The sequence below is a fragment of the Lissotriton helveticus genome, chromosome 1_1, assembly GCF_964261635.1.
Source record: "Lissotriton helveticus chromosome 1_1, aLisHel1.1, whole genome shotgun sequence".
In the NCBI taxonomy this organism is placed as follows: domain Eukaryota; kingdom Metazoa; phylum Chordata; class Amphibia; order Caudata; family Salamandridae; genus Lissotriton; species Lissotriton helveticus.
In genome coordinates this window covers 306,223,118-306,244,053 of record NC_136057.1, presented here as the reverse complement: position 1 = coordinate 306,244,053, position 20,936 = coordinate 306,223,118, and the positions used below count along the sequence as shown (strand labels likewise).

The 20,936-nt window shown below is 42.5% G+C and overlaps 1 protein-coding gene across 7 annotated transcripts in view; it reads right to left on the bottom strand.

Moving 5' to 3' along the window:
* Positions 1-20,936, bottom strand: part of AGBL3 (AGBL carboxypeptidase 3) — an 873,099-nt gene that overhangs the window by 379,291 nt on the left and 472,872 nt on the right. For all 7 annotated transcript variants that reach the window (XM_078669865.1, XM_078670168.1, XM_078670098.1 and 4 more), the window contains exon 7: positions 20,040-20,822. In XM_078669865.1, coding sequence (XP_078525991.1) covers positions 20,040-20,822 — 783 coding nt within the window. The remainder of the gene's footprint in view (positions 1-20,039; positions 20,823-20,936) is intronic.

The window sequence follows — 20,936 nt, the reverse complement described above, 5'->3', positions numbered from 1 at the left end:
GCACCTGGAGATCAGCCCCCTCCGCACTGCATTTAAAAACGCTGAAGAAAAAGAGAAATGCCTACTTCAGGAAAATAAAACGCTCAAAATCAGACTTCTTCAGCCGTCAGCTCGACCAAGCCAAAAATCGTCCGAGAAAGCTGTTTGAGCTAATCAGAACACAGTCCAAGGAACAACCTCAACCACTCAGCACTTTGGGCACCCACCTGTGAAGACTTCGCCTCTTTCTTTACTCAAAAAACCGACAACATAAAGAACGATCTCCTCATTGACGTAAGTCTTTACCCCAAACTCCACTGCACAGCTCCCACTGAACCAAAAAACAATGCTACATGGTCATCCTTTGTCACCTATTCGGAAGAAGAAATTGGTAGACTGCTCAGCACTGTGAAACCAGCCGATCACCTCTCGGACCCCCTTCCTGCCAATGCTGTCAAAGACCTTATCCCGTCGCTCCTCCCACTCTGGACATCAACAGTTCACTCCAACAAGGGACCATCCCTGACTCCCTCAAAGTTGGACAAGTCACACCTCTACTAAAGAAACCTTCAGCCGACCCCTCTGATCTAAATAATTACCGTCCCATTACCAATATTCCGACTCTTGCCAAACTGTTGGAAAAATGCGCACAAATACAATTGACTAAACACATCAATCAGTTTGATCTACTCAACCCTCATCAATCAGGCTTTAATGCAGACCACAGTACAGAAACTGCTATGACTCACATAATTGACGACGCCCTCCAAATCCTAGATCAAAACGATACCTGCCTCCTCATCCTTCTTGATCTCTCTTCTGCATTCGACACCGTCAAACATGAGAATCTACTCGATCTATTAAACACAAGAATGGGTCTATCTGGAACTGTGCTCAAGTGGTTCACGTCCTTTCTACACAACAGATCGCAGAAATTCAAGAGTAACAACCTGATGTCTTCGCCAATACCTGTATCGCTAGGCGTCCCACAAGGATCCTCACTATCCCCTACTTTGTTTAACCTAGTTATGGAGCCGCTCACCACCTTGCTACAAGCATCCAATGTTCACTTCCACATGCACGCCGATGACACCCAACTTTATCTCAAACTACAATCACCCAAAGACATTATGCTCTTGAATTCAACGATCAGAAGCACCCAATCATGGCTGGCCGCTAATCATCTCAAACTCAATGCCCTTAAAACAGAGTTCCTCCTGATCTCACCTCACGCAAAAATCACTACCGCTCAAATTTGGCTTAAACACCTAACGGCACTCATTGTTCATCCTACCATCGTGGACTCAGCAAAATCTTTAGGCATAACACTCGACACCAACCTCAACATGCAGTAAAACATCAACAAAGCAACTAAGGGTGCGAACTACCAGATCAATACCTTAAGGAAACTCAAACCCTTCCTCCCAGCCAAAGATTTCCATACTGCGGTACAAGCACTAGTCATCCCTCGAATAGACTACGGCAGCATCGCCCTCTGCGGTCTCCCCCTAACTACTACGGCACCCATAAGAGCTTCTCTAAACGCCGCAGCGAGACTCATCACTGGATCAAAAAAACATTCACACATCTCCCCTGATCTGAAATCCCTGAACTGGCTGCCTTTTGAAGCCAGAATACATCTGAAAATCGCCTGCATGACGCACAAGGCTGTCCACCTGAGCTCACCTGGATACCTCGCTCAGAAGCTGACGATTTCTGGAGGCTCCAGGAACACCAGAGGCACTAACAATCTCTTGCTAAAGCCCCAAAGATTTCGCAAGGAAAAAACCTATAAACGCTCCTTCTCAGGAATGGCACCCAGGATCTGGAACTCACTCCCCCCCGAAACCAGGCTCATCTCCTCCACCATACTTTTTAAGAAAGAAGTAAAAGCTATCCTCATGGCTAAATACACCTGAATTATTATTGGGTATGATATTTACAGTCAATGTACCATTCAGTTCTACTGATCTTTAGCATTTTTGTATGACTCGTATCATTGACCTTCCTGATTGTTTACGCTATTACTTATTTGTACTTGTATCATAATTGATGTATCTGTCTGATCTGACTATGCTGTTGAGTCTGACTATGCTCCCACATGTAACTTATTTGTACTTGTATCATAATTGATGTATCTGTCTGATCTGACTATGCTGTTGAGTCTGACTATGCTCCCACATGTACCTTCCCCACCCCAATTGTTATGTACTCACATGCTATAACCTTCGTTTGTAAAGCGCTCTGATATCTGCAAAGATCTTGTTCGCGCTATATAAAACTTTCAAAATAAAATAAATAAATAAATAAGTATTACGGGCGAAACACATACTCCCATAGGAAACAATGTGAATCCGACCAAACAGTGTTAGGTCGCCTCATAATCGGGCGGACGGAACCACCGACTGTGCATCAGTCGGACCCGATTCCAAGTTTGTGTCGGGCGGAAAGTTAAATGAAATTGATTGCTCATTGCCGTTATAGCCCATGTTAGTGATACAAAAACTGCTTTACTATGGTACCGTGGGACTCCCACTTCGATGACGGGAGATGATTCAAGCATGTGAACCTATGAAAGATTCAATACAGGAAAAATAAATGCTTTAAGAATCTGGAATAGAATGAGATTTGAGGTCAGATGGGTATAATTATGTTTCAGCAACTATCTGCGGAAGCCAGGAGGTAGCTTAGGGAGAACAATCTTGCCTGCTTAATATGCCTCTGTGTTCTGGTGTCTATAAGATAACACTACATGACAAGGAGACCTATATTTAGCTGAAAAACCTGTTCCAATACAAATGTGATGCCAACACAACCCCGGCACCAAGAGAAGAGTCATCAAAATGTTTAAGACTAGAGTTTGAACTGCGGCTTGCATCACACAAACCAAATCAGAGCTTGGACAGCTTAGACACCTGAAGGGAAAACAAAGAAAACCTTTTCCAATAGGAATACCTTGAAATTAACCACACATGCGCAAGGTGCCAACTGCATAAAAACCCTCTAATGACCAGGCTATATCTTCAGTTTTGAGGTGTTGTGAAAAACCTTTTGTGGGCTTACCAAAAATGTACAGTGGGCTGATAGCCAACTCATTCCATACCATTTTAGCTTGATAGTCACTTTCATTTGCTTACTATTTAAAAGCTTGCCCTTTTCTTGTGTTTGTCACTCCCCTGGAGCACAGCCTTTTTTTGCTATCCTTTTGATTGGCTGTTTTGTATCCTGGCACTACTCACTATTAGGAAACTACTTATTTCTTTTCGACTGAGCGCTTGTGCCTGTGCTTTCGAGATCTGCACCTCATCTGCTTCTCCCCCCACCAAATACTCATCCCATGTTGCTCTCTCCCTTGTGTACTTGCTCTCTCTCTCCCTAGTGTGCTTCTCCCCACAGGAAACAAGTACCAGGCACTTTGTTACTCTCCCCTCATGTGCTTATTCTCACACCCCGTGTTGCTCTCTCCTCCTCCATATGCTACTTTTCACCTCCACCCAGATTTATTTTTCCCCCTCCTCCTGTCACTGCTCTATTTTAAATATTATTGTTTTTTTTCGAGCGGGCAACAGCAAATTGTTGCTAGCATCTCTGCCTTACAAAAAGCTCTATTGCTCTACTCAAAAGTATTTTTTTGCACATCCATCTTAGATTGGTCAATAAAAAAAATTATTCTGTAATTTTTGATGGTGCATGCTCGCAGATATGTCATCATTCATGGGCATGTGTAGGAAATGGCACACCTGCATCATTGTGCATTTCTTTTTCTTCCTTTAGCCAATGCCGCACAGCATCCACAAAAGGCACGACAAAATAGCAAGACCTATTGGCTTTGCCAATGCTACTATAATTTAAGAAGGAGTCATCACTGATCTGTGAATTCTTTTATTGAGCACATTCATTTGAAGAAACATAGGGCCAGATGTAGGTAAATGGCATTTACCGATTCGTAAATACCGAATTTTACCGATTCGGTATTTACAAATCGGTAAATACTATGTAGGTATTTTTACCGAATTAATTAACGAATCGGTAAAATTCGGTAATTACCGAATCGGTATTTACCGATTTGGTAATTGCCATTGGTTCCTATGGGCCTTGAGGCCCATAGGAACCAATGGCAATTACCGAATCGGTAAATACCGATTCGGTAAAATTACCGAATAGACAAGGGGGACAGGGTGTCACTTTGACACCCTGTTGCACCCCTGATTGAGGCTTGTGTGCCATGTGACACACATACATGCCCTTAGGGCATGTATGTGTGCCACATGGCACAGGTGTACATGCACAGATGTGCATGTACACAGGAATTTGTTATTTACCATCAAATAGTATTTGATGGTAAATAACAAATTCTTAAGGGCCTGTGACACTGTTTCCAGTGCCACCTACATCTAGATTTACCGATTCGGTAAATTTACCGAATCGGTAAATTTACAGATTCGGTCATTTTAAGGCCCCCTACATCTCAGACACCAAATACTGGTCAGTAACGGCCGAAAACAGCCGTTACCGACCAGTATTTGGTGTAGGTAAATGGCATTTACCGATTCGTAAATACCGAATTTTACCGATTCGGTATATACAAATCAGTAAATGCTATGTAGGTATTTTTACCGAATGAATTAACGAATCGGTAAAATTCGGTAATTACCAAATCGGTAAATTTACCGATTCGGTAATTTTAAGGCCCCCTACATCTCAGACACCAAATACCGGTCGGTAACGGCCGATTCATAAATACCGAATTTTACCGATTCGGTATTTACAAATCGGTAAATGCTATGTAGGTATTTTTACCGAATTAATTAACGAATCGGTAAAATGAGGTAATTACCGAATCGGTATTTACCGATTCGGTAATTGCCATTGATTCCTATGGGCCTTGAATCGGTAAATATCGATTCGGTAAAATTACCGAATTGACAAGGTGGACAGGGTGTCACTTTGACACCCTGTTGCACCCCTGATTCAGGCTTGTGTGCCATGTGATAGCAAAAGGGTTCGCTGGTGAAACTTTGGGCTTAGAATATATCCCGAAAAGAAGTGGATGAGTTTAAGGAAGTAGCAGGTTCCCTAATGCTTGAGAGAAGGGTAGGCAGAAGAGATCTATCCGTAGCGTGTGAAAAGTAGACAGAAGGAGTTTACTTGCAGTGAAACAAATCTTTCCTGTCTAGACACTTGAGTACAGTGGCGAATGTGTATTCGTTGTTAAATAACCAAGCACAAGCACTTTAGAGAGAAATTAAGTTTCCGTTACCTTGTGAAGGAGGGAGTCAGTTGCGGAGCTGCTCTGACGTCACTCTGTGCCGCGCTGGGATTGGTAGACGCAGCGGGTGTGTAACGGAGCTGGAATTGTAAAGAAGGGGTGAGTGCCGAAGCGTGCAAACCTGTCTCGCGAAAGGCCGTGCACCCATTGGTCGAGATTATTTGAATTCGTGCATTTCGTTGGTCGCACGAAAAATAAAAGACGCACTTGGATTGGGAGTGATTTGTAAACATAGTCGCTCGCGGAAATCGTATGTGGCACTCGTATAGACCGCATACTAGACCTGATCCTCGACACTTAGGGTTTGAGAACGATCAGTGGAAAGGGCATAAAACCGACATTATGTACGGAAATAAGAGAAAAATATCCCTTGTAAATAAGGTGAAGAATTATTTCAAAAAAGACAAGCCGATTAAAACCAGAGAAGGTGTTGTCATTCCGCCACCTAATATTCCCGCATCTTTCATGATGTTTGATAAAGGGTACCACTCGTGTGTATGGTTAGAAAACTGGGCGGAGTACACCAAGGATGACGGAATTTTGGCTTTTCCGTTAGAGGGTACATTCAATGGCAGAATTCTATTTAATTTGAGAACCCGAATGAATGACTTACATCCCAGACCTAGATTAACGCAGTACGAAGCACTAGAGGAACGGGAAATCGAGGCTTTTGAAAGGGATAAGCCCCGAATGGATAAAGGATTGACAACATTTTATCCAAAATTGAAGCAGGAGACCCGAGACAAAAAGATGAAACAGTGGAGACAGAATATGATTGTAGAAGGACTGTTTCCAATGATGCCCATGGGTGGTCCTCCTGGGGGGGAGAAGAAAACAGAAAAATGCAAACATTGGGTGCCCATGGGGGAGTCGGATGATGAATTATTAGATGACATATTTTTGAGAAGTCCGCCTCCTTATAATGAAGGACACCGACCCTCTAGTGAAGGGGATAATTCACGGAGACCTCCTCCCCAGGAAGAGGCCAGATCAGTAAGTGTAGGAGAGAGTCGTCAAATACCTCCATATAATGAGGGTTTGGGACCTCTAGGGGCTAGAGATAGCTGTCAAAGAGCACCATTTTGTGGGGAGTCAAGATATTCGAGAGAAAGAGACTTCTGCTCTAGACTTCCCTACGAGGGTGAGGCAAGGCCTTCCACATCAGGACTTCCGTTCTCAAGGCCCCCGTCTGAGGAAGAACCAAGATCCCTAGGTACAGGAAGTCTGTTCCCAAAACCTAATTACGGTGAAGGACCAAGTGAGACACATCCCACTGCCCCGAGTTATGCCCCAACTTTGACCCCGCAGGTATTACATGACAATTCTTTAGACAGGATACTAGAGGACAGAGAACGGGAGGCTTTAGCTAAGCAGAGAGCCGAGATAATTCAGAAGATTTCCCAGTTAAACACAAGTCCTGAAGCATTGACAATCCCGGTAACTATTGGACCAGTGGTTCCGCTGTATGGGGATAGACAGGGAAGTCCGAAGACTCCAGTTATTACTCCAGTTGTAGCACAGCCAAGACAGGAGCCCTTAATTGTGGATGATCAGACCAGTGAATGCGAGTCCGAGGTCTCGCTGATGGATCTGCCCATTAGGGGTGCAGGGAAAAGGTTACAGAAAAGACACAATCCTTTTAACACGAGGGAGATTCAAATGGAATCGACTTCGGGTACCAAGAGTGTCACCCTGGTGACTCCTGAAGAAATTGAAAGGTGGAGTCGAGAATTAGAAAAACAAACTCCTCAGTCGAAACCTTTAGATATTTTCAAACTCAGAATAGAAATGGAAGAGCTAATGGCAGGAAATGTAGGTTTGGAAAGATTAAATACCTATTCTGAAGAAGAGTTGCTGTTTATTGGCAAGAGTTTTACCCGAAACACCAGAGTGCGTCATGAAAAATTAACAGACACTGCAGCTAGTATGGGAATCGATATTTCAAAATCAAAGCCACTTCAGAAACCCTATAGAGCTGATTTTTCAGACAAAGATCTGGAAAATATGAATATATCAGGGAAAAAGGCGCAGGTTAAAGAATTATTGACTGTGTTGCAAAAATGGGGAGACGTAGAAAAATGGAAAGCCAGGTGGGCAAAGAAGAAAGATGAGGCCAGATCTAAACAGACGACTTCTGAGTTCGTTCTAAAAGAAGCTGACAAACCTGAGCAGTTATACCCTATGCGTGAAGTGCCAGGTGGAAAATATGTGCACGTTCCATGGTCCCGACAGGATATTGTGTCCTTTACAAATGATTTTCCAAAATTACGAGAAAAGCCTGTGGATTGGTACAGGCAGGTGGAAAGGTTTGTAAAGGTGCAAAAGTGCTTGTGGAAAGACCTGGATGGGTTTTTCGACATTGTGGTTCCTGTGGATTTATGAACCGAATGCAAGGTTGCCATTGATTGGCCCAACAAGGAGTATGATAGGGACCCTGTAACAGGTGCTCCCTCTGATGAGGTGATGAGAAAATATGACCAGGTCATGTTACATCTGAAATTGAAGGTGCCTGCGAAGGAAACTGATTGGACCAAAATAGATAGAACCACGCAGGAAAGGGATGAGTCTGTGCACTCCTTTTATGAGAGACTGTTGCAGGTGTTCAAAACTTACAGTGGAATAGATAACATCGAGATGAAGGACATGACCCACTTCATTTACAGGTTTGTAAACGGTTTAAGACCCGAAATTTGCCAGTGGATCAAAGATAATAAGATTTGTTGGCAGTCTAAGAAAATGGATGAGGTCCTACGGTATGCAAAGTACTGTGAGGACGAGATGGCAGATAAGAAAAAGGCACTCAAGGAGAAGGTCATATGGGCACAGGTGAAGTTAGCAGAACAACAGGAAAAGCAGTTGAATAAGATGAATAAGAATACCCAAAATCAAGGTTCTGGGGGTGGAGGGAAGCCCAAGGTAAAAATGAGCAGAGAAGAAGCTAAAAAGAAATTTCCCTGCCACCAGTGCGGAGAAATCGGGCACTGGAGAGACGAGTGTCCATATTTACAGCATGATAATACCCAAGCCCCTGATTTAACTCCACAGACGCAGAATGAAAAACCAAGAAAGACTCAGCATCAGGTAAAGGCAAGTCAATTGCCCCGAGCGCCAAAACCGAATTATAAGGGAAAATCACCACAGGGTGATGACATAGAGATCTGGGGAGGCGATGAAAATAGAAATGCAGAAACTTCGCAGTTCTTGTTGAATGATACCTTTTTCTGTGACGACCAATACTGACGAGGCCTGAGAGGGGAGGACAAGGAGTGTGTTCTTGGCGCCTCCTTGCCGGTAGACCAGTCAGGGCCATACATTGAAGGAAAGGTTGATGGAAATGATGTCACCTGTCTATTGGACACTGGTGCTACCCGTTATACTGTGAGAACAGCGGACGTTCCAAACCTACCCCTCTCGGGAGAAGCAATCCAAGTAGTGGGTGTATCTAATCAATTGATTAGTACCCCAGTTACCGAGCCCATGGACATCACAATAGGGAATTTTAAAGAAATGTATAGATTTGTAGTGTGTGATACCAGTCCAGTAAACTTACTGGGACGTGATTTGTTGTGCAAAATGAACTGCACCATCTTTTGCACACCAAAGGGCGTCGAAATTCAAACCCCAGACGAGGATGGCATATATAAATTAATGTTAATCAGACCTGACTCAGAGATTAAATGAATGACTGTACAAGACTTACCCGAAGAACTTCAAAAGACAGTGAAATCAGAAGTATGGGACTTTACTGGAAAAGATGTAGGACTAATGGCCAATGTAGACCCAGTACAAATAGCCATGAAAGAAAATGCAGTTTACCCCAATACCAAGCCATACAAAATGAGTGCCGAAGTGAGAGCAGGAGTTGCGATTGAAATACAAAAGTTGCTAGAAGCAAACATCATACAAGAAGTGATGAGTAGTCCGTGTAACTCACCCATAATTGGAATCAAGAAACCTAGTGGCAAATACAGAGTAGTGCAGGACCTGAGAAAGGTAAACAAAATAGTGGTTCCTTGTTGTCCTATTGTTCCAAACCCAGCAGTGATCCTATATCAGATTCCCTGGGATGCTGAGTGGTTTACCGTGATAGACCTATGTCATGCATTCTTTTCGATCCCATTGCATCCAGATAGCAAATTTCTTTTCTCATTTGCTTTCGACAGTCACGTGTATGCTTGGAATCGGGTCCACCAGGGGTACACAGAAAGCCCCTCTATCTTTAATCAGATCCTGAAAAAGTGCCTTGAATCCTTAGTCTTACCTGGAAAGTCTGTTTTGGTGCAATATATAGACGACCTCTTGGTGGCGTCTAAAAGTCATAGAGATTGTGTGATTGACACCATTGTCTTGCTGAATCACCTAGGTGAAAAGGGACACAAAGTGGCCCCTGAAAAATTGCAGTTCTGTTCAAAACCAGTGAAATATCTGGGGCACCAGATAGAAAAAGGCATCAGAAAAGTCACTTCAGAGAGAGTCAGAATAATTCAAAAGATGCAGTTACCCCGTACTCAGAAAGAGATCAGAATGTTCCTTGGGGTTGTAGGTTATTGTAGGCAATGGATTGTGGGATTCGCAGTCCTGGCAAAGCCTTTGATAAAAATGACAAAGAAAGGAGCAAAGGACCCAGTTGAATGGGATGATGAAGGCTTAAGAGCATTCACTAAATTACGAGACTGCCTGTGTACAGCCCCTGCTTTAGGGATGCCTGACTATTCTAAGGAGTTTGCACTGTTCTGTGACACACGTGACAATTGTGCATTGTCAGTCTTAACACAGGAACATGGTCTGACTAGACGTCCAGTGGCCTATTTTTCTGCCACTTTGGATCCAGTAGCTGCTGGATTACCCGGATGTCTGAAAGCAGTAGCTGCAACTTGCACAAGTTTAGAGCAGAGTGAATCCATTGTAATGGGACATCCTGTCACTGTGGATGTTCCTCATGCAGTTGTAATTTTATTGACCAGAACTAAAACACAGTATCTCACCCCTAGTCGGCTGACTAAATACGAGAGGATTCTCGTGGGTGCTGCAAATGTAGTCATTACTAGGTGTAATATCCTGAATCCAGCCACCCTACTCCCTGACTCAATGGTTGTAGAAGACGAGGGAGAGAACGAGCATGATTGCATTGACCTGATGGAATTCAGTACTAAACCACGCCCAGACATTAAAGAAGTACCTTTGCCTGTTAATGATGAGGAGCTGTTTGTGGATGGTTCATGTATGAGACACGAGCTAGTAGGCCTAAGTGCTGCTTATGCTGTAGTCGCTTTAGACAGCATTAAAGAGGCATCCTGTTTATATGGAGTAAAGTCTGCACAAGTAGCCGAATTGATTGCTTTGGTAAGAGCCTGCAAAATTGGGAAAAACAAAAGAATAACAGTATATACTGACAGTCAGTACTGTTATGGGGTTGTGCATGACTTTGGCCAATTGTGGCTACAGAGGGAGTTTCTGACTTCTTCAGGTACTCCCATCAGGGAAGGTTGTACAAGATTTACTGGAGGCAATCCAATTACCAAAAGAATTGGCAGTGGTCAAATGTGCTGCTCATAAAAAGGGCCTTGACCCTGTATCTTTGGGAAATAATTTTGCTGATGAAGTGGCCAGACATTGTGCCAAAAATCGCATGTCTGTAAATATTAAACTGGGGGGACTTGGAAACAGCTGCCAACTTATGGTGTTTGAAGAGGTGCCTACTTGGGAAGAGGTGAAAGATTGGCAGCATGCTGTGCCATTGGAAGAGAAAGAAAAGTGGAGGAAACTTGGTTGTCGACCAAGAAGTGAGGATGGTGTCATTGTGGGCCCAAATGGTATGCCTGTGTTGCCTAGACATCTGCTTGCTTCTATGGCCAGACTGATACATGGAGATTCACACACTGGTAGAGATGCCATGGTTCTGGTTTTCCAACAAACATGGTACAATCCGAAGTTCAGGAAGGTAGCAGAGTCACTCTGCCAGAGGTGCTTGACATGTCAGCAGTTCAATGCTGGCAAAAGAACAGTAGTTGAACTGGGGAAAATTGGGAAATCAGGGGGTCCCTTTGTGAGAATACAGATTGACTTCATCACCATGCCTCGTTGTGAGGGAAAAAGATATGTCCTTGTCGTTGTCTGCCTGTTTTCAAAATGGGTGGAAGCCTACCCTACTAAACAGAGTGACGCCATAACAGTAGCCAAATTGTTATTACAGGAATTGATACCTAGGTTCGGGGTTCCAGTCACAATTGAATCAGATAGAGGAAAACATTTTCAGAATGAGATAATCGATCAGCTCTGTAAAGCATTCCAGATCACCCAAAAGCTGCACTGTGCATATCGTCCAGAGGCTTCTGGAGTAGTAGAGCAAATAAATGGCACTATAAAATCGAGATTAGCAAAAATGTGTGATTCTACTGGCATGAACTGGATAAATGCATTGCCTCTTGTTCTGATTGGACTCAGAAGTATTCCAGACCGAAAAACAGGCCTGAGCCCTCATGAAATCCTGATGGGAAGAGTGATGAGACAAGCATGGGTACCAGGATACAAATTGTTAAACATTTCTGATGATTTGGTACTTGAGTACTGCAAGCAACTAGGTGACCAAGTGCGTTCTATCTCTCGCCAGATTGGGGAAGACGCCGTCGCCAATCCAACAACCCCAGTCCACAAATTGGTTCCTGGTGACTGGGTTAGAATCAAGAAACATACTCGTTCGAGTTGCCTTGCACCGAGGTGGGGAGAAAAACGCCAAATAATACTGGTGACCACGACAGCGGTGAAGTGTGCCGGCGTTCCAAAGTGGATCCATGCCAGCCATACACAGAAGGTGATTCCAGACGAGAAAAAAGGCGCTGAAGGCTGTCCAGCTGAGGGGTCTGCAGACGTTGGTCCTGAAGTAGCTGATGACGAACAACCGAGCACCAGTCAAGAGGATTGGATACCCATAATCGACCTAACCGAAGACCCAATCAGAACAAGGGAGCGAACCTACGAAGATAGAGAGTGGAATAGAGAGGAAGAGATAGGCACAGGCGAAGAGCCTCAGATTATTGAGATTCACGTCAAATCTGAGGAAGAAGCGGAAGGTCAGACAGGGACAGAGCAAGTGATCGATACACCTCCACAAACTCCTGAAATTGAAAAGGAACAAACAAGAAATAGTGAAAAAGTTCAAGCAGAAGAAAATAAAGGGATCGAAGTGCTTGAACAGGATCAGATAGACATAGAAGAACGTGTTCAGGACACAGAAACAGAGACACTCGAAAGTAAAACCCAGAATACACCTGAACAAGGCCAGCTTAGTATCCAGGCAGAAGAAATAGAGACAAGACCTGGAACTAGTCAGACAGGAAGGGAAGAATCAGAAGTGCCACACACAAACGAAAATAAAAGAACATTAGAAGAAAGCCAAAACACAGTGCCAACTAAAAGACTCAAGAAAAAGAAACATATCGAACCAAGATATATTAAGAGACTGAGACTGAGAATAAAAACAGTAGAGGAGAAACTTGCAGAAAGAAGGAAAAGTCCTCGTATTACAGAGCAAGTTGGAGAAAGTTCACAAAGGAGGAGTGAACGAATAAAAAGACTGAACGAAAAATACCAAGATCCTGAATGGACATATTTAGTGTTAGAAGAATTCGAAGATCTTGATATTACTGATGAAAGTGACGAAGAACAGACAGCTGATTATTCTGCCGAGGAAGACGAACCAACCTGAAGTTGTGCAGGGTAAGCTACCTGTGCAGAGTTACAAAGAGGGGTTGAGAAATCTTCTTCTGAACGAAAAATGTCTGATTCAAATGTGAATGGAAGGCCTAGACGCAGTTGTTGTAAAACATGCTTCAGAGTATGTATATGTAGTATAGCTATAGTGTTAATAATTTGGATAGGACTAACAGTTTTCATTCCTTATATGGTGAGCAAGAATACTAATATTGACCCTACTCAGACTGTGACCACTGACACTGAAGAACTGACAACACGAAGTGTAGAAAGACGTGAAAAAGCACTCAGACAAACAAAACGAGACTTAGAAGCATCAGATGAGGAAGGACTACATTATCATGGAGTTGAAAACCAGACACAGTTAAATGTTTTCGCTAATCTTTTAGTGCACTATGTAGAAACTATGGAAATAGAAGATTGCTATGTCTGCATGAAGCTACCTACTTCTGTAGCTGAAGGCGTGACGTATCATCACCTACCTTTGACCTATGGAATATCCTGTAGCATTTTAGCTAGTTTATTTTACAAAAGAGGACCGTTACAGTACTATTACTCTAACTCTGACGTGATATTTTCTTAACTTCCCATAAGTGGAAATCTGAATCCTGTACATACTAAAAGTGACGTTACACGTTATATGGGAGAATACTTTCTGACTATAGGTACCATAGACTTAAATGAAGCACACAGAGATAACTTGACCTGTTCATTACATGAACAAGAAAAAATGTTTTTAAACATGGCAGAGAAAAGAAGGGAGAGTTTCCAAAGAAAGGCAAATGATAAGAGACAGAAAACTCCTAAATGGGCTGAAAACATGGAAAGCACCTCAAATGGTGGGAGTGGTCCTGCTTTGTTGCTGGATTTCGAAAGAAAAGGGAAACTCTGTCTTCACCGCGAGAAGACTAGTTATTATAATAACATTTTCATTGGTTCTAGTCAATGTGAACACAATTACAAGGTAATTTGAGCTTGGGGTTTCAAAAATGGGTCAGAACCTGTGTTTCCCGGAATTTATTATATATGTGGAAACAAGGCTTATTTCAAATTGCCGGATCACTGGTATGGAAGCTGCTATTTTGGCATTGTCTTCCCGAAAATATACCATGTGAAGGAAATTGCTGGAAGCAATGAAAACACTAATGGCTTAATGCGTAGTAAAAGAGAAAGCGTAGGTGAAATAATGGGTAGTATTTTTAGAGCACTGATACCTGGAGTGGGAGTGGTTCTGAACACACACAGAATTTGCAAATTATGCACAATAGTGAATGTGCTGTCTACGACACAGCTCATGGATTTCTATTGGTCAACACCGAAATGGTTGCGATCAGATCAATGGTTTTGCAGAACAGACTTGCGCTTGACACCTTATTAGCAAAAGAGGGCGGAGTCTGCCGGATGTTGAAGGCGCAACATTGTTGCACTTACATACCGGATAAAAGTGTACAGATCAAAAAATATGTGAAAAAAATTACTAATTTGGAAAAAGAACTCAAACCACTGGAGATTGACAGTGCCTGGAAGAGACTTGTCGATGGTCTCTCCAATGTAGGTCATTGGTTTGCTAATTTAGGTAAGGGTTTATTGCTCAAGGTACTGATGCCAATTGGGTTGATAGGTTTCATCATCTTTCTCATATTTGTCTGTTGCAAATGCCGCAAAGACACGAAGAAATACGCTGTGAATAAGAGAGGTGTGAAACGGAGTGTGGATGAACTTGAATTGGAAGACCTAAATAATAAGATTTACAAAAAGATGAAAAATTCTCACCCTGATAAAGATGTGAAAGAGAAATTGAATCGAATGTTGGAAGAGATCGAAATGCACAAAGTGTGAGAGAAGTTGACATCTGGTTCCATTGTTTGTGATGATAGTAAATATTATCAAAGAGGGGATTGATAGAGCAAGATTTCGCATATTTCGCGACTTGCTTGAGTCAAGAACTTCGAATCATTTATAACTCCGTAATCCAATGTGTATGTCTTACTAATTTCCCTTTATTTTGGATGTACGTGTATCTTAGAGACGCTTGCTTATGTGTTTTACTAAAACGATTAACTCTTGTCCATAAAATGGCCGCCGCTTGGGAATTTTATACTGTGCATGCGTTAGTCACACTCACGTGACGTGACGTAGTTGCAGTTCTGGTGGGAAAATGTGCGCATGCGTAGTTGCCTCTAATATGGCTGTCTGAATACTCACATGGTGAAGCTTGCGCCGATGCTCTCGTGTTATTGTCTGTTGCACTAATTCATAATGGCATAGTATATTTTTATAGTAAGAAGTATAAAGTAACTACTCATGGTATATTGTGAAATCATTTATTTCTATGTTTTAATTTTTTTTCGCTTACTTTTCATGTACCGCGATAATGTGGGGGTCTAAATGAGACGAGAACCATCTTGAAGGTCCCTTCTGCGCATGTCGCGCAGCCAGGGAGAAGTCAGCCTTGAGCAGTGGAACTCAGCCAGCTGGCAGACACAGTCAAGATGCTCCTGAGAAAATGACCTGCGACCCAGCAGGACGGAGTTGTCTGAACCCAAATTGAAACATTTGTTAATATTCCATTGTATTCCAAAGATTTGTCTCATGAGTACCCCAAATTCACTAGGCGGTCCCTGAGTATGTAAATCTAGGCTTGTAGAAAGTTGTTCTGATTGGTGTGTTGACCTATCCTACATGGGGACCAATCGAAATTGGGGATTCTGACACTTTGCAACATTTGGGGGTGGTACACTGACCCGAAAACAGTATATCTAGCCTAGGTTCAGCTAGAGAAATTGTCCGACTTGTCTGAATAGCTGACCTGTCACTGACCCAACGCACTCAATAGGTGACTGAATACAGAGCGCTGCGGAGCACTCTGTCCGAATTTGACCATAGACTCTAAGGTTTTACTAAACCTTAAGTGCTGGCAGAGCACTTTGCTGGGGAGTTCGCTAACCCAATCGGGGTTCTGACTGATAGCTGCAGAGAGGGTGGAGCGCAGGCGTTGCTTCCAAACTGCGGGTGCTGGTCGTGTCCTGGTGGTCCTGTCCTGATCCTAATCTGGTTTTCCTGTCCTGTCCTGGGGTGTCCAATCTGCACCTGCTGTCCCATAGATGACTGTCCTTCCTTGGGGTATGTCCTGTCCTTGACTGATCCGTGGCCAGGGTTGGTCTGCACACCTTTCTAGGTAAATATAGTGCGGAAAAAAACTCTTCACTGCACCTTCTATTTTCCTGTCTTTGCTTTAATAAAGACATTTCTTTGCATATGTTAATTTTCCATGCTTTCCGCCACCTATTATAAAGTATACTTTCCTTAGCATGTTCCTATGTTCCCCTACCTTTTTAGAACACATTCTCTCCATACTGTTTATGAAACGTAACTGTGGTATATAAATTTCTCCTGAAACCTGATTTTGCGTAAAGATACTAGAACTATAGCGTGTTCCATTTTTCCCCTCCTATAGATGTATAGGATTTCCGGTCCATACCTTGCAGTGTTTTTCCCAACCGTAAAGTCTAGTTCGTGATTCAAGTTTCTAAAATCCATTTAGTAGATCGCATGGTTATAACTTTCTTATAGACTCATAAATGGTTGCCCTGACACTGTTCCTCTATGGTTATGTTCTTTTTGTTATCTTGTTTATTGATTGCCTTTTAACTGTAAACTTGATTATTTCCGAATCTGATTTCTAGATAAACTTTTAAAACTTCCCAGTTGTCTGTGATCATTTAATGCGAAATAGAAATAAGTTGGGTTTTGTATTTTGCCTGCCTTTCTTTTACAGCTAGCTCCCTGATCCATTGTGGATCTTAGGTACCTGTAACGGTGGATTGGTAAGTCAGGTACACTAAAAATAAATAGGAAGGAACCAGGGTTACTGGTAGTAGAATTGTTAGGTCACCCGATTAATGTAAGGTGATAAATTGGAAAAATATGGGCCTGGTACGTGTATGGTGAAAGAAAAATTATTGGCCGGGTGACCTGCGATCTCTATCAGTGGTATGAAGAGATACCAAGAAAGCGCAGTCAGGGTTTTTTATTACTGCATCCTCCTTAAATGAGCTACTCGGTTCCTCTTCTTTATTACACCATAATATATATTGACTCAATAACACAGCTTCAACCAAAAATATGCCGGGAGTAACAATGTTTATCCTTTAGTTTCTGCAGTAGAAAGGTTAAAGGTAGTATCAAGATGGCCCAAAAATCTGACAAACGTGCCTGCCGATGTGATGCACTCTAGAAAAAAGGAGGTCTCAATATTAATATTCTAAGAGGACGAGAATTAAATGCCAGTGCGGCCATCTATTTAGAAAAACTACTTCACACAACATAATTAGTTTTGAGAGCTCATTTTACGGTAGGGGAACTACACAACTAGGAGATTAAACATCCTATTTGGTTCCCCTTGCCACTAACAAGACCTCTAATGTTCTAAGAAGGTAAAATGGATACCCTTCATAGAAAACCGCTATGATTTAGGAGCCGCCTAAGAACATGGCTTTTGACAACTTGTAATTCTACCTGTACAATAAACTGCTTCATGATGATGGACAGTCTCTAGATGAAAAATCAAAATTGTGTTTAATTTGATGTTACGGCTTGGCTCAATTGTGTGGTCTGTTCTGAGGTACTGGCTTGCTGACATCCTAGACTCCCATTGACATCACAGCATAGCATGACCTGATGTTTTGGGCTTTGTACATTCTTTGGCTATTGTGGCACCTTTGACAATTAGATGTCATGACATGAAGACCTCTTTGGGTTAAGACAGGGCATTCTGCAACATGTCACGATTACATTGTCACCTCCACTTACTATAACCTTCCAGATGTATGTATGATAATTATATGGCAAGGGGTTATGTCAAAACCCTTGTAAGGCGGCCTTGTTTGATGTTCAGGCCTCTTCCATCACTTCAGGAAAGTGAGCCAAAATCATCTGAGGGACCTTTTGGGGTATCATATGGTAGTTACCCTTACTGTGGAGGTAAACATTTTCTAACTAATTTAAGCAATAAATAAATGGGGAATGTTCCAGTGTTATCTTGTGTTACTCATTATAACAAATCAATTTTAAACAAATTGCACTAGTTTACACCTTGCTTTCAGTGACCTGATTTCTATAGTACAATAATATCACAAGGTAATTCTTTGATTACTATGCAGCGTATCTGTTTCATCACATCATCTGTAATACCTTAGGTTACATAGAACCAGTAAACATGCTGCACAGAGGGAGCAAATGAAAGAAGCAGCACACCCTTGGTTAGTGAAACCAAACAAAGCTAAGTTGGAGCATAATTTGTCTAGCATAAAGTTTGATTTGCGTAAAACCTTTTAAACAGAACTGAGTCTGCATTTAAAGAAAGGCCTCACTTTTTTGACACTAAATACTCTGCACCCCAGACTATCTTCCGGGTAAATATATAAGACTATATGCAACAATCATAAAATGGAACCCCTTGGGACACTACTCAAAGAAATCAAAATTCACCAATAAGATGATACACAACTATATTTGACAGTGTCTTCAACTTCATACAACACTGCTTGAACTTCATCCACACCTAGATACCCAACATCTACTGAAAGCTGAACCCGAACAAAATAGAATTTCAGTTATTCTACAAGAACAGTAAGCAACTAGTCGAGCTTGTATCAATGCATGCGAAACTGGATGGCTTTGAACCTCGAATTTCAATCGTTGCCAAGTCACTTGGATTCACCGCGGACACCAATCTCTCTCTCTCAAGGAACTCATCACCAAAAACTAAACAGGCTGGTACCAGCTGTCCAAGCCCACGCACTCTCGCTTCTGGATGAAGACAATGCCCTTCTCCACAGCTTCCGACACTTTGCACTGGCTGTACCGAAGGGCATGCTATAGCATGCCTCTTCAAGGACCTGAAGGAATATTATATCACCCCCCACCCTGATGGAACTTCACTGGCTCCCTATTCCAGCACACACCATCCTCTAAGTCACGACCGGCATCCATGCAGAATTGTCTGACAAGCTCAACATTCCCAGTGGCTCTTGACACTAACGCAGCTAAGATACCATCAGACTGGAGAAGTGCAAAAAAAAGGCAAACGGGTCTTAAACATCTATGCATCGAGGATCTAGAACAACATCCCTGTATGTTGTACCACAACCCTACTTCAATTTAGAAAAGAACTGAAGCCACACCTCTTTAAAGAACACTAAATCATTACATCATGATGCAGCAACAATCCACTTTTGCTGTTAGAAACCAGCTACCCAGTGCTTAATTTGTAAGAGAATTAGTGCCGGAGCTCAAAGCTCTGCTCTGGCAGAGCTAAGCGCGCAGAATACGAAGGCTGAATTGTCTTACATTTACCTCAGGCCTCTTTAATCTACTATCAAACACTGCTGCGTTTGTGCTGGTTTTTCCATATTTCTCTTTCTCCTTCTTTCCCATTTGTGTGTTTTTAACTCTCTTGCTCACAGTCAACATCTGAAAATAAGTGCCAGTCCCCAAAAATGAGTTCTGGTGGAACCTATGGGCTTAAATAGAGCACTGCAGCTACCACTCCAATGACATGAATGTTATGTCTTTGACTAAGTAAAGTGCTCTTCTGCCTTTCGGCTATGTACATGCTATATTACTACCACATACATACATGTGAAAATACATTTTCAATCCAACACTGAAACCTGTACAGCAAAAGAGATTGTACTTATTTTGACTGGCTAATCAAGTTCTTTCACTTTTGTAGCAGCAATCACTGCTCAGCGAAAGACTGAAGTACACACACAATAAACTAATAAGTAGCAACGAATGTGACTTGCATTGCCTGCAGGAGTTAGAGGCAGAAGTGTGCTACAATGACTGTTCATTGTTACAGTACAATGGATCAGTTGGGAAACAGTAGATGTGCTGTGAAATAGGGTTGTGTACATCTCAGTCTACCTTGTTCTGTGAAAGACTTGCATATTTTTAAAACACAAAAGGTGGCTGATCAGTGTGATTTGTATCATGTTTTAGTGTCACTATTCCTGAATGTACTCCTTGTTTGCTACTCACATACAGACAAGAGTATTCCTGGATAATCATGACTTACCGTTTTATCATGTTGCGTGTGTACCAGACAGAGGGGAAGGAGTCCTTCAAGATAGTTCTGTAGTTACGATTCAGGTCCCGGCCAGAAAGGGAGCAGCGATAGTTGCCCACTATTACACCATCAGGATTAAGCATTGGTACTACTTTGAAGATGAAGTTGTCTCGAAGCAAGCAGGCATCCTTCTTGCTGCTCAGTATGTAATCCAAGAAGCCCTTCATCATCCAAGAGCTGTTTGTCTCTCCTGGGTGGACTCTGGCTGTCAGGATCACAGCCTTTTTGCGCTTGACTTCTTCATCAGATGTTGAGGGATTGGTGATGGTAAGCACATACACCATGTTTCTGGCAAGCGACTGGCAAAGAACACGGATTTTGCAGAACTTTGAGCGTTCAGGGTCACTGGCGATGTCGGCAAGATAGCTTTGCAGATTTGAGTAGGTGTAAGGGTAGCAGTGTGCAAAGTAGCAAGTGTCCTGGTGATGCTGGAACTTAAGCTTCCAGGAAAGCGAGTAATACTGCTGCCGGTCTTGATCAAGGTCATTTCGGTAATATTTGATTTCATTCCCAACTCTGTGCCAGCCAACTTGATGAGTCGCTGCCTGTAGCTCAGAGTACATCAGTGGACGCATACCCACACTGTAAAGGCTAGAGGGCTTTGTCAAATTGACAATTGTGAATCGGTAGGGGATCCCTGTCTGGGTGTTTTGGACTCTGAAGTAGAACCACTGTGTGTGTCGGTCCGTGTAGAGATCAGTGCGCAGGGTTAGTTGGTAGTCATAGTCTCCACTAAGTACAGAAAAAAGAAATTAATTTAGTGTTTTGGAGGGGTGGAATTTCTACAAACCATAGTGATAACTCACAAGAAAATGAAATTAAAGTCGCACCAATACACAGTCCTAG